The 21631-nt window shown below is 39.3% G+C and overlaps 1 protein-coding gene across 4 annotated transcripts in view; it reads right to left on the reverse strand.

The window, feature by feature from the left end:
* Megf10 (multiple EGF like domains 10) overlaps nt 1-21631 on the reverse strand; it is a 168186-nt gene that overhangs the window by 49128 nt on the left and 97427 nt on the right. For all 4 annotated transcript variants that reach the window (XM_047556736.1, XM_047556735.1, XM_047556737.1 and 1 more), the window contains 4 exons: nt 12439-12685; nt 10836-10956; nt 7052-7188; nt 297-509 (listed from right to left, as the gene is read on the reverse strand). In XM_047556736.1, the coding sequence (XP_047412692.1) occupies nt 297-509; nt 7052-7188; nt 10836-10956; nt 12439-12685 (718 nt within the window). The remainder of the gene's footprint in view (nt 1-296; nt 510-7051; nt 7189-10835; nt 10957-12438; nt 12686-21631) is intronic.

Here is a 21631-nt window from a genome sequence, read left to right on the forward strand (position 1 = left end):
CTCTTAGGGAATAGTTTTACTAATCTAGGCAAATTTAATTTTTGCCAGTGCCCATTAATAGAGAGAAGAATTTAATGTCTACCAATGATCATTTAACAATTTTAGCATTTCTGACATGGGCCATCAATCACTAAGTGAAAAAATTCTCCTTGGACTTGTTAATTCCTGCCCAGGACAGCTCAGAGGCAGGAAGAGTCTTAGGGTGTCAAATTCTCTGTCAATCCCTGTTTCCAAATCCTGGACATCAAATCTAAAACTTTGAGAGGACATGTTCTTCCAGGGCAGCCAACACTCACCTGTGAGTGTTGTCCAGATGGCAGGGGCATCGCTTGTCACACTTGATGCCGTAGAGCCCCTCTGGACACAGGCGCGCCTCACAGAGCTCACCAGCAAAGCCGGCTTCACAGAGGCATGCACCACTCACGTGGTAACACTTCCCTCCATTGACGCACCGGCAGGTCTCAGCACAGCGTACCCCGTAGGTTCCAACAGGACACTCGTCCTGGCACCTATCAAGTAAGAACCAGGGACAGTAGATAGATAGTCAGGTGCCACGTGAAAACAGAAGAGTCGGCTCAACGCAGCAGCACACCGCTGTAATCCCAGTGACTTTGGAGGCTGAGGCAGAAGGATTCCAAGTTCAAGGCCAGCCTCAGCAACTGAGTGAGACCCTGTCTCAAAATAAAAATTTTAAAATGCACTGGGAATGTAGTGGTACAGTGCCTCTGGGTTTGATTCCCCAGTACTGGGGTCAGTGGGGGCCAGGGGATGTCCATTCAAAATGACTTTATAATGTCAAAATCGAAATTGCTTTTTAAACTGCATATTATATAGTGATTCTCCCATTATAGGTAGAAAAGCATTGAGGTGAATTATTCTGGCCACACAGTAGTAACAGCAGTATGACTCTTGAAGGAAGAAATAAAACAAAAACAAAAACAAAATAAAATGATGAGCTCAGAACATGAAGCAGGTTTCACACTTAATGCTTGCCAAAGGCATACACAGCACTTTAGTACGTACCAAGAAAAGGAGAAAAGAAATCCCCCAAACATTAGTCCCAGTTCATATCATAATTAGGAAATTTAAAAGCATGTTGCCCCCATTCCCAAGAAAAAGAACAACTTGGAGGCAAATTTGACGGTAAATTTTAATTCTCTTGCCTTTCCATGTGGAAAAAATAAGAAATTAATTTTTAATCTGAACCATGTCTCTACTCTCTTCAAAGCTGAATCACTGCTTCTCATTTAGAAAGCTATGTAACTAATGAGTAAGCCTTTTTTAGGTTTGGGGAATTCTGAGCTACTGAAATCAGGTGTCTTCTATTCCAACCTGGGAAGCCCAACCAAGAGATCATAGGGAGGCTTGGAGTTTCCTAACACAATATTTTTGGCAAGTGGGATATTGTCCTTTGTTATGATGAAGGTCTGCCAAATGGCAAGGAAAAATATCAGACCTCAAAACTTTTACTTCATTGGTTTTTAAAAAAATGGCATTAGAGTTCCTTCCCAGTGGAAGGACATGCTGTAGGTAAGGTGAGTGAGGTGGGAAGCTGAGTAGGTGGAGGAAATCATGACAGAAAAGAAAAAAATTATCCATCACTGCTCCACAGACAGTGCCAACGGCTCTTGGGTTAGCCAAGTTTCCTTTTTGGCGAGGTGAGGTGACGGCGACGGGGCTCTCCACAGCAGAAGGAGAGCTTTCTGCCAAGGGAGAGGGAGACAGGGTTTCGTCTAGCTGAGCATTCACCACAAGGAGGGTACACTTTGTCTCAGCAGTCACTTTCCATGTGGCTCTCAAGTCATGCCAGACCTGGAGTCAAAAATGTAGGTCAGCATTGCATTTTTCAGATAATGCGAGCAACAGGGCATGATAACAAATTAAAGAACGCTGAAAAGAATCAGCAAAGAAACATTCTCAAAACAGTCTTTCTACAGGGTTTTGCATATTCTGAACAGGGTATGATGACCGCTGGAACCAGGGTTCTCAGTGCAGAGGACAAATCCTGGGAATTCTCTGGTTACCTCTTGCTTTCCTATATTGAATGTGATGGAGACAAGGAAAAGAGCCTCCTCCTGTGAGTTTGGCTTTGTCAGTTCTAGACATCTTCAGGTACATCTGACAGTAGTTAGTCTTCAATCCTACATCCTTAGAGAAGTTCTGGAGAAACTGAGCTAACACTTAGCATACAATCCAATGTATGCTTTAGAGTTACACATGAGTACATGTATTTTTAGACCAGAGTTGTTTTTGTTTTCTTATACTGGGGATTGAACCCAGGGTGCTCAACCGCTGAACCATATCCCCAGTCCTTTTTATTTTTTAACTAGAGACAGGGTCTCCCTGAGTTGCTAAGGGCCTCACTAAATTGCTGAGGCTGGCTTTGAACTTGCCATCCTCCTGTCTCAGTCTCCCAAGCTGCTGGGATTACAGGAATGTGCCACTGCACCAGGCTAGACCAGCATATTTTCAAAAGGTTCTCATTATTTTTAACCTGTTAGGAAATTTTAATAAGCTGAGTCGTCTAGTTTATTCCTTAAAGATATAAACTTCAAAGAAAGGAATACTGGGGTTCAGTGCTGTGACCCCATCATGGCTTCTACTGAAAGCTGGCAAAAACAACTTGACAACCTGTTGGTTTGGATTTCCTTGCAAGTCAGTAACAAAAGGAGAAAGATAAACAATGTGAAATAATATTGCTTTCTCTTTCTTACATGGATTTGAAGACAATCCAAAATATTAAGCTTTGGATTATCTGCATGGCTCCAGCTTAGTTAAACACACACACACACACACACACACACACACACACACACACAGTTCTAGAAGTGGTTGAAAGCGGTAAAGATGGGAAGCCTGAAAAGTTTCTGCCACCAAATTACAGGGAACCAGTGCATATATTTTATCATATCTTGGCAGAGACTTCCTTTTCTTTGGGAAAACAAAATACAGGTCCTGACCCATATTTACATTTGCATTCTGTAATTAAGCACCCTACTAGTTTGCATTATAAATACAAAACAAAGCCATTTCAATTTTACTTTCAAAAGCAGCCATCATGTCAACTTGGTTCTTTTTTGTCAGCGTTGTACTTGTGAGGGCATCTGTTAGTAACATTCACGTCTATTTCCATCTACCACACCAAGATGGCAGGAGGTCTTTCTAGAAGTAGACACTTTCTATCTTTTTAAAAATTGCTATTTTAATTGCACAAATTCATAGGGTACAGTACAATAATCCTATACATGTATATAGGACTTTTTCCATTATGAAAATAAACATAATCATGGAGCCACTTTTCTGAGTGGTTCCTTTAACTTAAGCACTGTTTTCCAACATATTTGAAGGCCTTCATTCTGCTTCTGTGACCCCAAATGGAACAAGGAAAAATTATCTCAGGGAAATACATTTTCTTAAGAGAAATGAAAGAGAAGCAATAAAAATACTGACCACAACCGAAATATGGAAATTTTTGATATCTATTTTTCTTAATCTCAAATGATGCCCTGGAATTGAAAAAGGATGGATAAACACTTAGTAGAGATATACTAATAAAACATGACACCAGTGTTCCCAAACCAGTGGAGTCACAGACTTCTTTCAATGCCATTTTGATTATTATGTCCCATCTCATTGTAACTTAAGGGAAAGGAAGTGAGTTAGAGTGTGAAGGATGGCAGATCCTTCTTTTTCCCTTGTCCTTCTGAGTACACTCCTACCTAGAGTGACCAGAATAGTTGGGCCAATAGTGTGAAAGAATCATGTTCCTCATTAAACTAGACTCAAAGGGTCAGCTGGGTGCCTTTCTGGCATCCGGAACCCCTGCTCCTGGAGAACATCAAAAGCCCTGGGAAGGAGCCAACTTTTCCATAGTTATAGTGACAGGAAAGAGTTCCTCCACTGAAGACTAAAGCTGCATTCCTGATGTCTAGCTTCCATTTCTGACTACCTCCTTTCATCCACATTTATCTTCATGTTTAGGATCATATGGAACAGGCTTGGCAGGACCATCTGGGGGATTCACCTTAGCAGAGTCCATTATTGAATCACGGATTCCTTCATCCATCCAACACTTACTAAATACCCACTATGTGCCTATGTGAGTGCTAGGGCCTCAAAGACCCCAGAGAAGTTCTGTGACAACACCATTAACGGTAGGCACACTTTCTTGACATCTTCAGAAAAACCTCTGAGAGGATCTGGAAACATCCTTTCCTTCACTCTTACTTGACTCCCCCACATTAGAATCCCTCACCACAATATCCTCTCGGCCTTTCCACAAACCCCAAAGCCTCCATTTGGGTATCCCCTGGGCAGCTCTGCCAACTGCCAGGTGCCTGTTTGGCGGTGTTTTGCTTCCCTGTGGCTGGGAGCCTGTCCCCACATCCTGAGAATGCTCTGCTGGCCGCTGCCTATAGTGGGATCTGCCCCTGGAGCAGCAGCCATCTGTCCTAACCTCAGTGGTCAAGTAGACTTCTCAAGGCAAGGGTAATGGCAAGTCAGTCCCCAGCTCCTGAGCTTTCCTCCCCCTCACCTCCTGCCACAAACTGCCCCATAGCCACTCATTGTTTTTCTTTCACAGTGACAATGTGTTTGTTGCCATTGTGGTGGGTCTGTGTGTTCACTCTAGAACCCAGATGGGGATAGCCATTGAAAACAGGGATTGCATCGTCATCGCCCTTGGTGCCTCTGATAAAAGTAGTTATAAGAGTAATAATTCAAGAAGCAAGCTCTGTCTTTATTCTTTTCTCTCTCTCTTTAGCTTTTGTCTTTCTTGCTTCTAAAATTTACCTGAAAATTAGTTGTTACTTCCTTGCCCTATATTCCAAATGAATATGAGCTCACTGGCCTCGTATTCTTCTTATTATTTTTTTAGATGTTGATAGACCTTTATTTTATTCATTTATTTATATGTGGTGCTGAGAATTGAACCCAGTGCCTCACACATGCTAGGCAAACGCTCTACCACTGAGCCACAATTCCAGTCCACTGCTTATTAATTTTGCATGTCTTTAATTTTAAATGTAAATCCCTAAAGGACAATAAAACAATTATATTGAAATTTTTAATGCCTTGGTCTCATGTCCTCCCTCATTTTTCTATAGTAAGATGCTACCCAGATCCAGAAACTACCTAACAACTTCATCTAAAATATTTCCTCAAACTAGCCTGTCAGTCACGAAAACATCCTAAGTAGACCAATTACATGCTATAAAAAAACATAAAAGTGATGTACTAGGTGTCAATAATTTATAACATCAAATAATTAAAGGAAACATAATTATATTAACAAAAGATTTTTAAAAAGTCCTTTAATAAAATTGTTTGTACTACTAGCAAAAATCCTTAACAAAAACAAGGACTAAAAGAAAAAACTATATAAGCACAAAGAAGACAATTTACTAATAACCAATAGCAAACATGAAATTATACCAAGGCCAATTTCCAGTAAAATTAGGAAGGAAAGGAGAATTCCCAAGTTGACCCCTATTTATCAATGCTAATTCAGAGGTTCAAATTAATGCAATAATTCCAGAAAATGAGATAATCATCATAAGTATTGAAAAAGGACAATTTATCTTAATCTGTAGATGACAGAATTGTACCATTAAATAATTTTAGTGTTTACTAAAAGTAACATTAAAATTAATTTAAAAGTTGGGCATGGTGACTAAATTAAAAAGTAAACATTCACAAGTACATTTTTCTTTATCTAGAAATATTTGATTAGAAACTGAATTGGAATTTTTAAAAATTATGAAGTTCTTAGAAGTTAATTTAATCAGAAATGTCAAGGTCTATGTGGGAAAGAAAAAACAAATAACCCTACTCATTAAAAAAGTCATGAAATAAATAGAATGTCAGGGGGAAAAAAAGGGTGGGGTTGGGGAGGGAAAAGGGATTTTTAATTCATGGGCATCACAAAACCAGTGATAGCTAATTTTACACAGTTCACAGACATCACTCAATTATAACAATAACTGTATGTATCAACTGTAGGACTGTCCTGAAGGCTTTAATGAACTAACTTCTAATTTCATTCTTATCACACACGCCCTTAGGGTAAAGTATGATTATTACTTGAACATTACAAATAGAGTCATTTCCAAGGACACATTGGCCTGAACCCAGGTTCCATAACCTTTTGTTCTTAATCATTATACTCTTCTGACTCTCCAGTATTCTTTCCAATTTCCACACACAGCCAGCGAGCCAGTCTTTCAGGACAAAATAGATCAAGAGCAAATCAGAAGTTGGGTGAGCAGTAACAGCTTAACATCTATATAGTTTAACATTTCTACAGGAAATGACAAACCACTGGTGCAAGAACCACCTGAGACAGCCCTTGCTCCTATTTCACGTGGGTCAGAGAACCCTGGAGTCCCGGAGGTCTTACTCTGTCACCACCACACGGCATCACATAATATGATGACTAATATTCTTAACAGAACGATAACATCATAGGAAGGTAACTTTATGCTTTTTAAAAGTACCCAAATACACATTCCTTTTTTAAATCAATTTATCCAAAAATTCTTAAAATGTAAGTGGCATCCTAAGCACTCATTTTTTTCAGAATAACACATTCATCTTGAGTCCTGAATAACTGATATTTTATGATTTTTTTTAATGTTTTCTCCATGATATCTCTCTCTGGATTTTGTTGTTGTTTTGTTTTGTACTAGAGCTTGAACCCAGGGGTGCTTCACCACTGAGCTACATTTTTATTTTTATATTTTATTCTGAGACAGGGTCTCCCTAAGTTGATGAGGTTGATTGTGATCATCCTCTCTCAGCCTCCTGAGTCACTGGGATTACAGGCATGAGCCACCAGGCCCAGCTTGTCCATTATCTGCAGTTCAGTAACTGTGATTCAGTTTACCTACATTGAATTAGAATAGAATCTTTCAAACACACAAATACTCTCCACATGCTTCTGGAATCTTATGTAACAGTTATAGACACATGGTACTGAAGATGCTTCTGGACACTCCAAACTTTCCTCCCATGCCATTATGAATGGTTGGAGAAATACAAGAGTATCCCTTACCGTTCCCCTGTGTATCCTGGACTGCAATGACATTGGCCTGTGGTAGCATCACATGTCCCTCCGTTGTGGCACTGACATTCTTGGGAGCAGTTCTTTCCAAAGCGACCCTCAGGGCAAGGTTGACCACACACTGTGCCCTGCATTCAAAGAGACTTGGAAAATTAAATGGGCTTCCAGCCAGAGAAGGACGGAAGGAGGGAGAAGGAAAGAGAGGAAACAAAAAGGGAAGAAGGGAAATAGGAACAGGGCTGCAAGAAAATGAGATAAAGAATTTTAGAACACATAAACTGTTCATCATCTTATAAATGTTAGAAATTTCAAAAGGGCTTATTTACTTAGTAAGCTCAAATCTCAAGATACACTGAAAGACAGCAGACTAGTAATCCTAAGAAAAATCCATATTTAAAACTGAAGCCTCAGATAAAGTTACATCAAATGATTATGGCAACCTAAGGAATTTATAAATCCTCTTAAGTGTTCTTCCTTGTGTCTTACATGCACAATAAGTCAACAATACTTATTGAGCATCCGTTACATAAAAGGCAACATCTGGTGCAAATGGAATATCCAAATGCTTTACCATATGTTCCACAGAAAATACACATTCTCACCGGCTGTATTTCTTAAAGTCTAACAAAACTCGAGATTGAAATTTTATGTACCTGAATTAACAGCAACAATACATAAGAAATACTTCCACAGTAATGAACCTTGGCATTTATTTCAGAAGAAAAAAAAGCTTTCATTTTAGGTAGGTTCAATGAGATTTCTGAGCCAAGATCAATAGGAAAGCCTATTCCTGGGAAGAAAAATCAAGAGAGTAACTTGGACATTTCTCCTCACTCTAGAGAATGTTCATCTTGTCAAGTACAGTCTTGTATTTATTCCAATTCTGTGTGGATAAGAGTAAGATACTATACCAAGAGGTCAATGAAATACTCTAATTTTATACTTCAGTTAGCTACATAACTTGGGCTTGTAGCTCCTAATTTACTGAGTGAGTGAAAGTATTTATTGGAGTCATAATTAGAGCTGATATCATCTTCCACATGACAGGAATTTTTCAGTGGTTTTAACGGTCAGAGCTGCTTTGTCCTTTCTCTTTAAAAAAAAAAAAAAAAGGCAGACTGTGAATGCTCTGAAATTGGAGGCTAGCAAACACCAGATGGTTTTGTAAATGTTTATTCTGGATAGCATAAGAAAATACATTTCCTCTAACTACTGGCTACCCACAAAGGCAGTTGGTGTGCTAATTAAGTCTCCTCTGGTGGTTTCTAGCTATCTACAAACAGGGAAAGTTCTTCTACAGACACTTGGAACCAAAAAAAACCTTTGAGAGATGATTCAAATTAGCTTTTAACTGAGAATCATCTGTGTGCCCAGCATAGTGCTAAGCACCAAGAATCAAAGATAAGGTCACAACCCGTAATTAGTTCATTCTAATCCCTTTATTCCAACACACACACTATACTTAGCATAAGATGGAAACATTACTGAAGGAACATGCCAAGTGTCAAGGGTTGGCACAGTGTGATCGGGGATCCTGGTGCAAATCCTCCCTCTCTTGGGCCTGATCCTCACTACCCATCACCATCCCACATAAGCTCCAGGGATGCTGTTGAAATGTTGTTTATGAATAAGGACTAATGTGAGCCAGTACCTTTGAGGGACATTATTTTTATTAGTTGAAATATATGTGTATGTAGGGATAACAGGAGTATATGCTCGCCTTTGAAAAATACCTAAAATGATAGTACAAATAAAATGTAAAGGAGAAGCATAAGTTGGAAGTCCAACTACACACAGAGGAGTTCAGTAAGAAAGTTGTTAAGGGAGGTAGCCAGAATATAGAGGAAGTGGCGGAGGGCAGGCTAGAGGGGACCCTGAGAGAGGACCCACCTGTTCACCTGTGGGACATAGTACAAGACTGTGGTTACCACTATCCCACATCAAGACCACCCCAGCTGAGAAGAAAAAGCTCCAACCTCAAGCTGATGCAACTCCAGGAAGCGTATTTACGCAGAAGTCCTAGGAGCAGAGTGCTGGCAGTTCCTCATCTGAATAGCACAGAGCTCGTTAGACACTGTCCCGCCTGCAAAATCCTTCCCTCGCCAAGAACCAGTGTTGGCAAAAGGCCAAATACAGGAGATGAAGGAAGAGAAGGAGTCCAAGATGATGCACCTTATCTACCTTGGACAACTCAGAGAGAAGTGGTGGGTTTCACTCGGATTTAAAAAAAAAAAAAAAAAAAAAAAAGTAGAAGTGGAGTAGCCTTAAGGAAGGCTTAGAGGGCCCATGACCAGTTCGGGTTTATTTTCATTACCTTTGCTGGGCCTGCTGGAACAAGCTCCATACTCCCCTCTTCACCTCATCCTCAGGTTCTCAGTTAAAGCCCCCTTTTTTCTGACTCCATTGCCTTATGAAGTTTCTCCATGCTGTGCTTCTAGAATCAGACTTAGTCTGGCCCACTCACCATTACTTGACCCCACCTTGCGTCTGATATCCACGTACACTTGCCCCAGTGGTCTTGACATCTTGAACTCTCTCCCTTACTCCCCGAGACCTTCCTTAGGAGTGAATTGCCAGTTCTCCTCTGCTCTATGCCCGCAACAAAAAAAAATTTCCAATTATCAAGGCAGAGGTGTCTAACAGGAGAGTGACAAATACACATCTGGGCTCAGGGCAGGGGAGATCAAGATTTGGGGAAATCCGTGGCTGATTTTTAAAGTTTTGGGTCTATGAGATTCCTGGAGAGGGCTTATAGTAAGAAAAAAGAAGAAAGATAAGACTGAAATCTAGGAAATGCCATAAAGAAGTGGCATATAAAAGAAGGGGAACTAGGATAAGAGATCATTAGCAAGAGAAGTAGGAAGAGGAGGGTGTAGAGGTTAAGGAAGAAAGGTGTAGGACCCACAGAGTCAAAGCTCTGAAGAAGTGAGGCAGAGTGAGAGCAGAAGAGTCCTCAGTGGATCTGGCAATTAAGAAGTCACTTGAGATCTTTGCAAGAACATCTTCTGAACACTCATGGCAACAGGGTGAAAGGGAAGCCAAGTGCTCTTTTTACTCAATGATTAATGAAGGAAACAGACATTGGTCATTCACACGTCTGCCTTCGAGCAGATATATGCACAAACCACCCCAGAGAGATGAGAACCAGTGTCATTCCTGATCTCAGATGAGTCTAATTGGCAGTGCTCTAGCATTGTGCCTTCTACCTGGCACTAAGCCTGTGAAATTGCTATGTAAAAATCAGGTCATGGTCAAAGTTTGGGAAGAGTGGTGAAGCATAGCTTTCACTTATATGATTACACCAAGGGCCCTGAGAATTCTACAGTACATGGTTCCTTGCTTTACCGCTGGGTCTCCAGACTTATGTAACTGAATCACTTTTTTCATGTAACAGAATAATATTCTCAAAGAACAAGAGCAATCCATGAACTTAATTATGGAAATGACTATTAAATAACTCCAGTGTTTATCAGTTCTAGCTATCATGTGTGAGATCAGATATTTGTCTCTTTGTTATCCTTAGGGAAATGCAGGACAGATGGCTGCTATTTTTCCCCTGAGGATCCTTAATGTACTTCAAGTCCAGGACTAAATCACCTTCTGCCTTCTCTGAACTGAAGGATTTCAGTATTTAAATGGCTAAGTATTTCCAATTCTGGAACCTTTAACCATCATTGCTACATTCCTTTGCACTAATGTCCTCCACATGGTGTCGCTTGAATGTCCTGAATCAGGTGACTTTGGGGAGTGGTGTGGGGGTTGAAAGGAAGCTCACCATCCATCCAGAAGGGCAAGAGCATTCTCCAGTGACGTGATGGCACACTCCTCCATTTTGACAGGGGCATCTCTGCTCACACTGTGCGCCATGTTTGCCAGGAGGACAGAGATCTTCACAGCTGAGGGATTAAAGTGTGACAGAAGACACCATTATTTGCCCAACCACATCATCCTCAGGTTCATAGACCTAACAGCACCCAGGACCCTAAAATCAACAAACTTCTCCATTCAATAATTATTCATTAATTAATACCAAGAATTCATTAATACATTAATCATATTGGCTGGCAATATCTTTGAGAGGTCATCCAGTCCTTCCCTATGTTTGGGGGGTACTTTCTAATGAAACCTGTTCAGTTTGAGAGAAATCTGTCCTACCTGAGAGTACCCAGAAGTAAAATGGCCAAACATGCATTGGCAATAGGAACTGTCCCAGAAACTCTTACAAAGAACTTGTACTACTTTTGTTAGTGTGTTTGTTCTAATCTCAAAGATCATAGAAACATTTGCACATCACCCAGTTTGTGCACATATTGTTCATAATCAATTTTCAACATTCTCTTCTCCAGACTGACCAGCGTCCATTCCTTTAATCCCCTATGTCATAAGAACCTTCTTCTCTAAGCCTTTGTCATTTTTTGCTCTCCTGTGAAGCCACTCCAAGTTTCACACATCCCTATTCAACTGTGACCTGGATGAAAACCCATAAAAGTAATGTTACCAATTAAGTAGTTTGAACTGATCATCCATTCTTCTGAAAATCAGGGCTTTCTAGGATATTGCAGTTTTTTTCTTTAGTTCTGTTTCATAGATATTACCACTCCTGGCAGGAAGTATTTACGTAATCAGCTACATTTTTTCCAAGTTTTAGTTTGGTGATTTACAAGTGTAATTTTCTCAGTAAGGGAACAAGATTTTTCTTGTTTTTTCTGATAAATTCTCTTATTCTATTTGCTAATAGAAGCAAACTGAAAAATGCCCTTCCCACAAAATAAAGAAAGTAATGGAGATTAAGTAGTTTTTTCAATGTTCTCCAGAAAAAAATTAAAGTATTTGTGTGCACTTATTCTACACGGATGGGATACATATATCTTTATATCCACAAAGCAACATGTTTCCATGGGTATTAAATAAACAAGTTAATTTTGTATTTTGGACTATTTGTAAAATAAAGTCCTCCTTTCCTCTTGGCTAGGATGATGAATCCACCCAGCTTTATCCAGCTAATTTATTGACACAAAGAGCAGAACCTGAACCACTAAACAGCTACCAGTATAAAGTGAATGCAACTATGATAGATTCAGAGCAGAAATGCGAATCTGCAGCAACCTTTCACAAATATTGCCATTCTAATGACACCCTACTTCACCTCACCAAAGGGAAGGTGGGAAACTGGCCGCAGGATTTTAGCTAAGCTCTGACACTGAAAGCCAAACAGCAGGATTACCTAGAGGTTATCTCCTTATCCAGGCCTGAAGTCCAGACCGGTCAGTAGCTATTCAGGCAGCAACAGAAGCCAGGCACAAGGAATATGATGGTGGCACAGCAGGAATGGAGAGGGTGGGTGGGTCTGCCACACTGCTCAGCATTGTGTCACTTACAAGGCTCCAGTGTATCCCGGTGGGCAACGGCATTCCCCAGTGACATGGTCGCAGGTGGCTCCATTCTGGCACTGGCATCTCTGGTGACAGTCATTACCATAGGTGCCTTGCTCACAGCGGTCCTCACAGCGCCAGCCCCGGAAGCCTGCAGCACAGTGGCAGGCCCCAGTGATGGGGTTGCACAGTGCCTTGTTTTTGCATTGGCACCGGCTGCTGCAGTGAGGCCCCCAGTGATCACCGTCACAGGCTGGGGTTGGGAGAAAAACAGAGGAGGGCATTAGAGTACAGATGTGAATCATGACAAGCTCTGCGGACAGTTTCCTTTCCTTAGAGAGAATGACTGGCTGACCCCTCGTCACCATTCCTTAGTTGGCATCAGAGCCCCAGCACCAACTCATGACAAAGTTGCACAAACATGCCTAGCACCAACTGGGCCACAACCTATCATCCATTGCTTAAGGATCGTCACATTTTCCAGTTCCATGTCTTTGCCCAGGCTGCTTCCTATGCCCAGAACATGGAGTTTGATGTGGCTAGAGTAATGAATGAATGAGCTGAGGTTACCAGTGTTGCAGCAGGGAGAGGCCAGGCAGCTGGGACTGATCTTAGATGGTGGCTTTTATGCAGGTTAAGGGATGTGGATTGGGTTGGACAAGCAACCAGTAATGAAAGATTTTAAACAAGGAGAGATGGTACAATATGACTCCTACTAAATGGGAGAAAGGACAGGAAGGGACTAACAAAGAAAGGCAGACAGATGGAGGAGGAAGAACTACAATAGTTCAATCAGTGAGGGAGCCTGATCCCGTATGGTGACAGTGAAGAGGGAAAGGGGACCAAGGGCAGCTACTTGGGAGCAGACTGACCCTGCTGCAGTCTGGGTTCTCTAAGGAGGCAAACGCCAATCTGCTTTCGAGATATCAGTCAACAAATGTGTGACTGGGTGATACCAACTACCCACCAAAGAAAGAAAAATAATGGACTAATATCTTTAAATATACTGACCTATAAAAAATGAGGACAAATCTGAAGCTGAACATGAACAGCAAACAAAAATAAAAACAGATAAGACACAGTCTACAAGACAAAAGTCAATGAACACAAAAGGAGGATCAGGAAAGGGAAAAGCCTCAGTGGCAAATATTCTAAAAAATTACAAAGGGAGTTGATAACAAACCTATTCAACATGTATTGATCAGCCAGTGCTGCATTTATTTATTAATTAGATGCTATAAAAATCACTAGGAGCGAGGCACCCTACCTAGAGTTATTAGGATAAATTGTTTTCATGATTTAAAAAGCAGTTTCATTCCATAAAATTTTTGTAACTTCAACAGATCTAGAATGAACTATTATTTTAAAAAAAATAACTCTAGGTACACAGCAAGTGCAGGATCCATCTTCCAATACCAGATTACATCTTTGATTTCATAATATCAAAGAGTTTAAATGAATAATTCTGTTTTTAATCAGTATGGCTTTGGTCTCATTAGTATTTTAATAAACACACTTTAACACAATTTGAAACAATGAGAGAGAATTATTGAACCTAAAGCAGATCAAGAAAGCAATTACCTAAGAACTCACAATCTTCTTTCACTAAATAAGATTAGGTAATAATTCCAAAATGAGCTTTAAGCCCATTGTCATTCATATCAGTTGTTTCTTTTATTGCCTCTGGATAGGGAAGCAGAACTTGGTTTTCAAATTGTACCACTTTTAAGCTAAGATCTTAAAAGAAAAAAATTATATTTTAAAAAGTTACATGGCATGTTCCTTTAGGTCCTCTTAGATTTCCCAAGTAGAGAAAAGTTTATCCTGTGCTTAAGGTCCTCCACAGTAAATTCCACAGTTCTTTGTAACCCATTCCTGGTTTGTCAATCCTTGAGAGTATGGGGAAAATCTTCCTTCCATGTAAGACAAATCTATTATCCCATCATACAATCTTTTTCCCCTGTCTTCCTCACAGTAGAGGTGACCCAGTTCAACACCAATGGGTGTATCATAAAGGATCTTATTCCTACTGCATGCATGTAACCTTGATCCTGTTCTTTTCTAGAGTAAACACTGTTACTCTAGTACTTCTACTTCTTTTCCAAAAGTTTATTTTATTTTATTTTTGCTCATGTTCTGTGCTAAATCCTTCCCAAGGAGCCCATATCCCATATTACAAGTTCTAGAGACTGAGATATGAATTAAATACCCAACCGTTTCCCATGCTCATTGACATAAAAGGCAATGTTAGCCAATAAAATTACCTTGGTAAGAATACCAATATCATGTCAAAAGCACTTTAAAAACCTGTATTAGTTGAGTGTAGCTATTTCCCACTGTGGCAATACGATAAGAGTGAGCTCTGGACATACACATTTTACAGACTGTGTTTTACAGCAGGAGAGTGGTAGAAGAAGCAGTGAGGGGTCAGGTCTTATCTCTACTCTGCTTCATGACCCTTTTCTACATCCCATTCAACAATTTCCCAGAAAAGAAAAAAAAAAAAAAAAAAAAAAAAAAAACTCCTTAAGACATGTCTTCATAATAGAAATGAGTTTATAGGAGAAATTGATAATTATCAGCCTAGAAAAAAGAGTTCGGGTCTTTTAAAGAAATATTATCACATGGACATGGTTAATTTCCTGGCTATATCTAAGCACTCTGGCATGCTTTGAAGTGACAGCTTCCCTGCTTTGGGCTGTGTTTTCCTGAAAAGTCACTGATACATTGACCTCACAATGTGAATACTGTACATCAATATGGGCTATTCTGAGGACGAAAATCCACACGGAGAAGTTTGTAGACAAATAGGAAGTAGAGTAGGGAGGACATAGAAGCCTGGGTTGGATTCAGGCATCTCTGTGACTTCCTTTCCTTTCTTCATTTGTTGTAGTTAACTACCCCAAAACACACATTCTTAAATGTATTCCAGTGAATTTCACAGTCTACAACACAAAAAGCCAGCTTTCTTCCCTAATTCCTAAGAGTTCCAGGGTATGCTGACTTTGTCTAGACAAAAAGCAGAATTTGCTCTTTATGTGAGTTCAGAATTTGGCCAATTATTCTCAGTTCAAGCACAATGTTTGAACAGACAGTTTAGAGAAAGTCTAAATTCAAGCAATCTGACAGCTTTTAGTTAAGACTTTAATCTCAAGGGGCAAGATCTTCTTCTGCACTCCACAAGAGAAAGTGACTGGATTGTTACTCTCAGACAACTAGAAAAACTTAGATAACAAGGAAAGAGCTTGAAGATCCTACAAGGAAAAAGAAGTAAAAGAACAAAATTTTGTTTCACATTAAGTTGAAAGGAACCTAAATGCTAGCGAATAATGACTCATTTTCAGCTTCTGGTTTCAGTTCTTGCTGTGCTAACAGCTGGAAATGGGCTCTCAGATGCAATATGCCCAGATTCATGCAGATGTTTCTAGAGACAACTTAATGAGGGTCTCAGACAGGCACAGACAGCTTGCTCTAATAAGCTCTCATAATAGGTCAGAAATAAAAGGAATTTTAAACTACTGTGTAGTATCAGAAGTACATAATCCATGATCCAAACCTTCGTGAAAAGTGGTAAAGCATTGGATCCTGGCAAAACAATGAACTCACACTGGAACACTTAGGGCTGCAACTTCCAAAGACCCCAGAAAACACAGGTCACATTCATTGACTGAGCTGGAAGTCATTCAGTTGAAATCTATTAAGTACCTGCAATGTGCCAGATACAGAGCTTCACCTATGGTTCAAAGGAAAACAATACAATACACCTCTTTAGAAGCTTTCAGTTTAATGGAACAGACATTAAATTGGCAGGTGTAATAATACCGTGTAATAATTAGTAAGGGATGGGTATGGACGAGATACAATGAGAAACACAGCAATAATACTTAACCAGTGTTGGTGTGTCAGGAAAGGTTTCCCAGCTAAAATGATGCCTAAGCTGAGAACTAAAGTCCAAATGTGCCATGTTTAGGTAAAGGATAGAGGAATTCTAAACAGGAAGTAGGGGTGCGAGGGGGCAGGGTCTGCTGGAGGTATTACATTCAGAGAAAATGATGCATACAACAGCCAAAAGTCCATGAATATCATCACAGGCTTCTATGCAATTGCAGTAGGACATTATCATCTTTCTTACCTGTATGTGTAACAAAAAGAAAGAAGTAGAAAAGATATCAGGTAGAGACAGTAGACCTGTCCTCTCCCTCTGTCAATCCTTCCCAGTCTTCCAAACACAGTTCAGCAACCTCTGTCCTTCAGGTACATTTTTGAGATCTAATTTAAGATGCAATATATGATACAAGTAACATTATATATTTTCCCTTACTTACTTTGTACTTAGATCATGATTTTAATTTATTTTTGCCTGTTTCATATCTCCTCAATGAAACTGAATCCCATAGATGTTAAGACACACTAACACTCTTTCTTGATCTTAGCAGTTATCAGTAGAAGGTTTTGTACAAACACATCGTGAAAATCACCTGGTTGACAATGATGGTTGAATGTCTTCTGACTTCAAGGATGTTAAACTGTGTAAATCCATGCAACCTGAATCATGAGTAGGATAATAATGATGATGAGACCAATACAGTGATAATGCTAACCCTTTCCCACTGGGTAGAAACCAGCACTCTTAAACAGTACTATAGGAGAGTAAATTACCACATCCTTTTTAGAGATTACTCTGGCAAAGTAGTTTGAAAGCCCTCTGTCCAGAAATTCCCCTGTGGGGAATTTTTGTAAAAGAAATGAGCACATACATATATAAAGACAATAACAACTCATAACAGCTAAATATCTAACTCATTAATAATACTGAAGTGTTCCCACAGACCCTATTCTGAGCACTTGAGATAAAATAACTGAGGGGTATACGTGGAGGAGGTACCATTGTTCTCCTTGTGTCAGATGACAAAATCAAGAACTAGGAGACTTGCTCAAAGTTTTACAGATAACAAAAGACTACACACAAACCTCTTGTCTCCAGAGTCTATGAATGAAGCTACTGTGTTTCACTCCCTCTGAAGCTGTAAGGATGTCTGTCTCAGCACTTAACAACAAAAAAACATGGAAGAACTTTGGATTGGGCAGAGGGGAGTGAGAGGAGGGAAGAGGACAGGAGAGGGGAAAGATGGTGGAATGAGATTGACATCAACCTAGGTACTTGTGTGATTGCACAAATGCTATGGACTCTACATCATATACAACCAGAGAAATGAATAGTTGTGTTCCATTTGTGTACAATGAACCAAAATGCATTCTGCTGTCATGTGTAATTAATTAGAACATACCATAAATTTTAATAAATTTTTAAAAATAACAAACCAGAAAACAACTTAATTTTTTAGTAATAGGGAACTATTGAAAAAAATTATATACTCATGCAGCAGAATACTTTACACAATTAAAAGTGATATTATGGAAGAATATTTAATGACCTGGAGGAATGTTTGTAACATCATAATTGTCCGAAGTAGATGAAAATAGTATGGAAAATATTCAATTTTAGCAATATGTTAGAATGAGCCAGATAAAACTGTCACTAATTTAGGTTAAAAATGGCAAAATGCAGCAATTACATATGGTTGGACCAGATATCTGGAGGATGGGGGAAAAGGGAAAGAATGATTAAGACGGGGAAACAGGGACACTGAACATTTTCACAGTAAAATGGCACCTCTGGATATCTCTGGGTCTTGGGATTATGCATGCTTTTGCTTTCATTGATTTAGTTTAACTCTCTCTAAATGTTCTACAATCAGCATGTAGAAGAAAAGCAACTGTACTAGTCAGCTTTCCATCACTTTGACAAGTTACCTGAGACAAACAACTTAAAAGGAGGAAAGATTTACTTCTGGCAGAGTTTCAGAGGTTTCGGTCTACGGTCACTGACCTGTTGCTTTTGTGACTGTAGCAGAGCATCATGGCAGAAATGTGAGGCAGAGGAAAGATGCTCACCGCATGGCAGCCAAAGGAGAGAGGAAGGAAGAAAGGCCAGGGTAACAATATCGATGTCAAGGGCATGCACCCAGAGATCTGACTCCTTCCCTTAGGACATTTAATACTCAAACCATAACAGCCATCAAGAAGTTTTTTTTTTTTTTTTTCAAATGATTCTGTGATGTGCATGTATATCTTGATCTGTGCTCTATGCTTTACACGCCTCTTTCCAGTCCTCCTGACAGAGCAAGGTGAGAATCCTCAGCACATATAGCACAAAGAGAATACTTAAGATTAGAACATTTAGATAAAATGTCCAAAAATGTCCAACTTGAAAGTAGTGTCAGTATCCAAACCCAAAACCTTCTACTCACAAAATAATAAGTACTTTTCATGAGACTGTTCTACAAGGGAATACTGAAATTATGTTTTGGGTAAACAGAATATTTTACAATTAGGTTTTTGCCCAACATGATCCATTAAGGCAAAGCAGTAAATTATATTTACTGAGCGAGCCTTTGTGATTAACAACTGACTTGATATTTAGACGAACTGAGAATAGAAAGTTACCTCAGAAGTGAGAACATAGAACATTTTCGAAGAAAAAATAAGATTCAGAATATGGCCATATCTGCAGAGCTTCTTTAAGTTGGTAAGAATTTTATGCGAACAACAAAAAAAGCTAGAAAGTACACTATGAAATATTACTGATGCTATTAGCTTTAAGGAGCATACAGACCTGAAAACTAGGCCCATGTAGCATCTGGCACATGGTCAGCACTCAAGAAATATTTGGTAAATGAATAAAAGTGATTGTGAATGTAGAGAACTACAACTTTTCTAAGCAGAGAAATTCATAACACCATTATAAATATTCCAGGTGTACTTTCTCCTAATCTAACTCAAACCTTTAGCCCAATATCCATGTATGAAGATGGGAGGGGCAGCATGTGGAGATGTATAAGCTGGGGGGAGAATTTCTAAGAGATATTGAGTTTCTAACATACACCAAGCATTACTGGAGATGCTATAATGCTGTTATTTAAATCTTACAACAACTCAATGGGATAGGTATCACAGTATTTCCATTGCAAAATGGATTCAGGTCTGCTCAAAGTCACTTAGTGTTCAAGTGGCAAAGCAAGAGTTCAACCCAATCCTATCAGTGTAGTGCCTCCAAAGCTGCAATCTGCCCCCACACCATGCTGGCCATCCCAAACAAGTGGTGGTCAGCAATTACAAAACTAAAACCAGTACAGATGGACAGTTTCTGCTGATTTTCAAAGGGGAAGATTCCAGAACAAAAGTCTCACAGCTGAGACACACTACTTGTTTGACTAAAATGACACGTCTCAGGCTTTAAGGTAGGCTAATGAGAATAGGTATGATAAAAAATATATATATACCAACAAGGCCACAATCACATATTGACATAAAAACAAACAAAAACAGGTATTAAGTAAAGTCTTTGAACACATGGAAATAATCTATTAAGTCTTTTGCCTTCTTGTAGACAAAGGGCAAATGGAAGGATTATAAGAAGAGATAAACAGAAATGCCACACTGAGAGGTGCTTTGGAGGAAGGAATAAGGGCATGTTAATGCATTGTCTCATCATTCAAGAATTCCTTCAGCTGCAGGGAATGAAATCATTCTGGCCTTAGATGATGTCTACCACCAAGTTCACCTTGTTACAAAATCCCTGTCACTCTCTGGTTCAAGGAGAGGGTATAACCATTGAACATCAGACAGACCTTGGGCAGGCCAGGCCACATCCACTTCACAACTGTGGAAATATGGGCAAGGCTCTGACTCTTGTTATACCTAATTTTATTTTTTATAAAATAAAAATGATGGAACTTACTAACGATACAAAATGCCCCTGTTGTTGTGTGTGACACAGCACCAATCTACTAGTAGCAGAAATTTTATTCCATGGTTTGCATATTGAAACATCCCACTCCTAGGACAATTTCTACCAGCTGTAGATGAAGCTGGAATAACATGCCTGACCTTTGTTTTTATTATTTGTTGTCTTGCATCAATCATTCATGCCAAAAAGGATAACTTATTTCTCACAATGTAAATTTCAAAAAATAAAATTACTCAGTAAATCTAAAAAGCAACCCCTCATTCACTTTTATAAAGACAGCTAGAAAAAGCTCAAACCTGCGATGAAACTTAGCACTACCTCACATCCTTTTTATAAATGCCAATTAAAAATTGGATTTGGAAATATTCCAGTTGCTGATGACTATATGTCCAGCAGTATAGGCTGGAACATGGGGTCCAAAAATGTAAAAGGCAAAAGAAACAAACACAAGAATTTCTTATTAACCACCATCTTAGCATAAGAAATAGGTTGTCGTAAGTAAAATCTGGAAAATCTTACCAAATTAGTATGCACCAAACTTCAACCTGCCTTGATTTTGCCTCAGTTTTTCTATGCCCTGGTTCACCAAGTAAGGCCTCAGAAGCAAACTTGAAACATGTTTTGAACTATAAGATGCTTCATTCAAGTAACTGGTTCTGAATTACAGAGAGCAAAAAAAGTTCCCAGTTCTGTGTGGTTGTGTCAGATCTCAACAAACCTAGATGAACTGAACAGGTCAGGATTTAGTAATTCTGGAATCTAAGCCTAATTGTAAAATTACATGGGGGTCAGCAACCTTGGGGATACATTTTTACCAGAACCTTACAGGAGGATGGCATATTGAATCTTAGAACTCAAGCTCATCTGGAGAAAGAGATGTCAGCTTACGATGTATGACTAACCTCATCAGGGTTGCTGTTTGACCCGCCGTGAATGCCCTTAACATGCAAATGTCAAGTATCTCTCGGGGCACATCAAAGTCTGCATACTGACTTGAAAAATCTTTACATGAAGTTTGACCATGGATGCTCTCCATTGACTTTAATGGGAAAATCCACGACTATAAGAGAAATTAATAGGAGAGAAAATTTAATCCTTAATCTCCTAAATCTAGGCAAAGCACTTTAAAAATACCTCTATAGAACAAGGACTTTTTTTTTTTTTTTTTTTACAAGAGAACAAAATAATTTTCTGCTGTCTCAGAAGATAGAAAACTGGGGTTCTTCCTGAAACACACATCCTTTCTTCTTAAGCCTTGGTCCTCAGGGTCTTTTATCTCCCTATGATTTCATTCCTTGTGCTTCAGGCTAACAAGGCTGTGGTGTATCCTTTCCTTTGTTAACGCAGAAGAAAAGATCCTCATTCAAAACATCAAGAGCTTTAAAAATA

The sequence above is a fragment of the Sciurus carolinensis genome, chromosome 6, assembly GCF_902686445.1.
Source record: "Sciurus carolinensis chromosome 6, mSciCar1.2, whole genome shotgun sequence".
In the NCBI taxonomy this organism is placed as follows: Eukaryota; Metazoa; Chordata; class Mammalia; order Rodentia; family Sciuridae; genus Sciurus; species Sciurus carolinensis.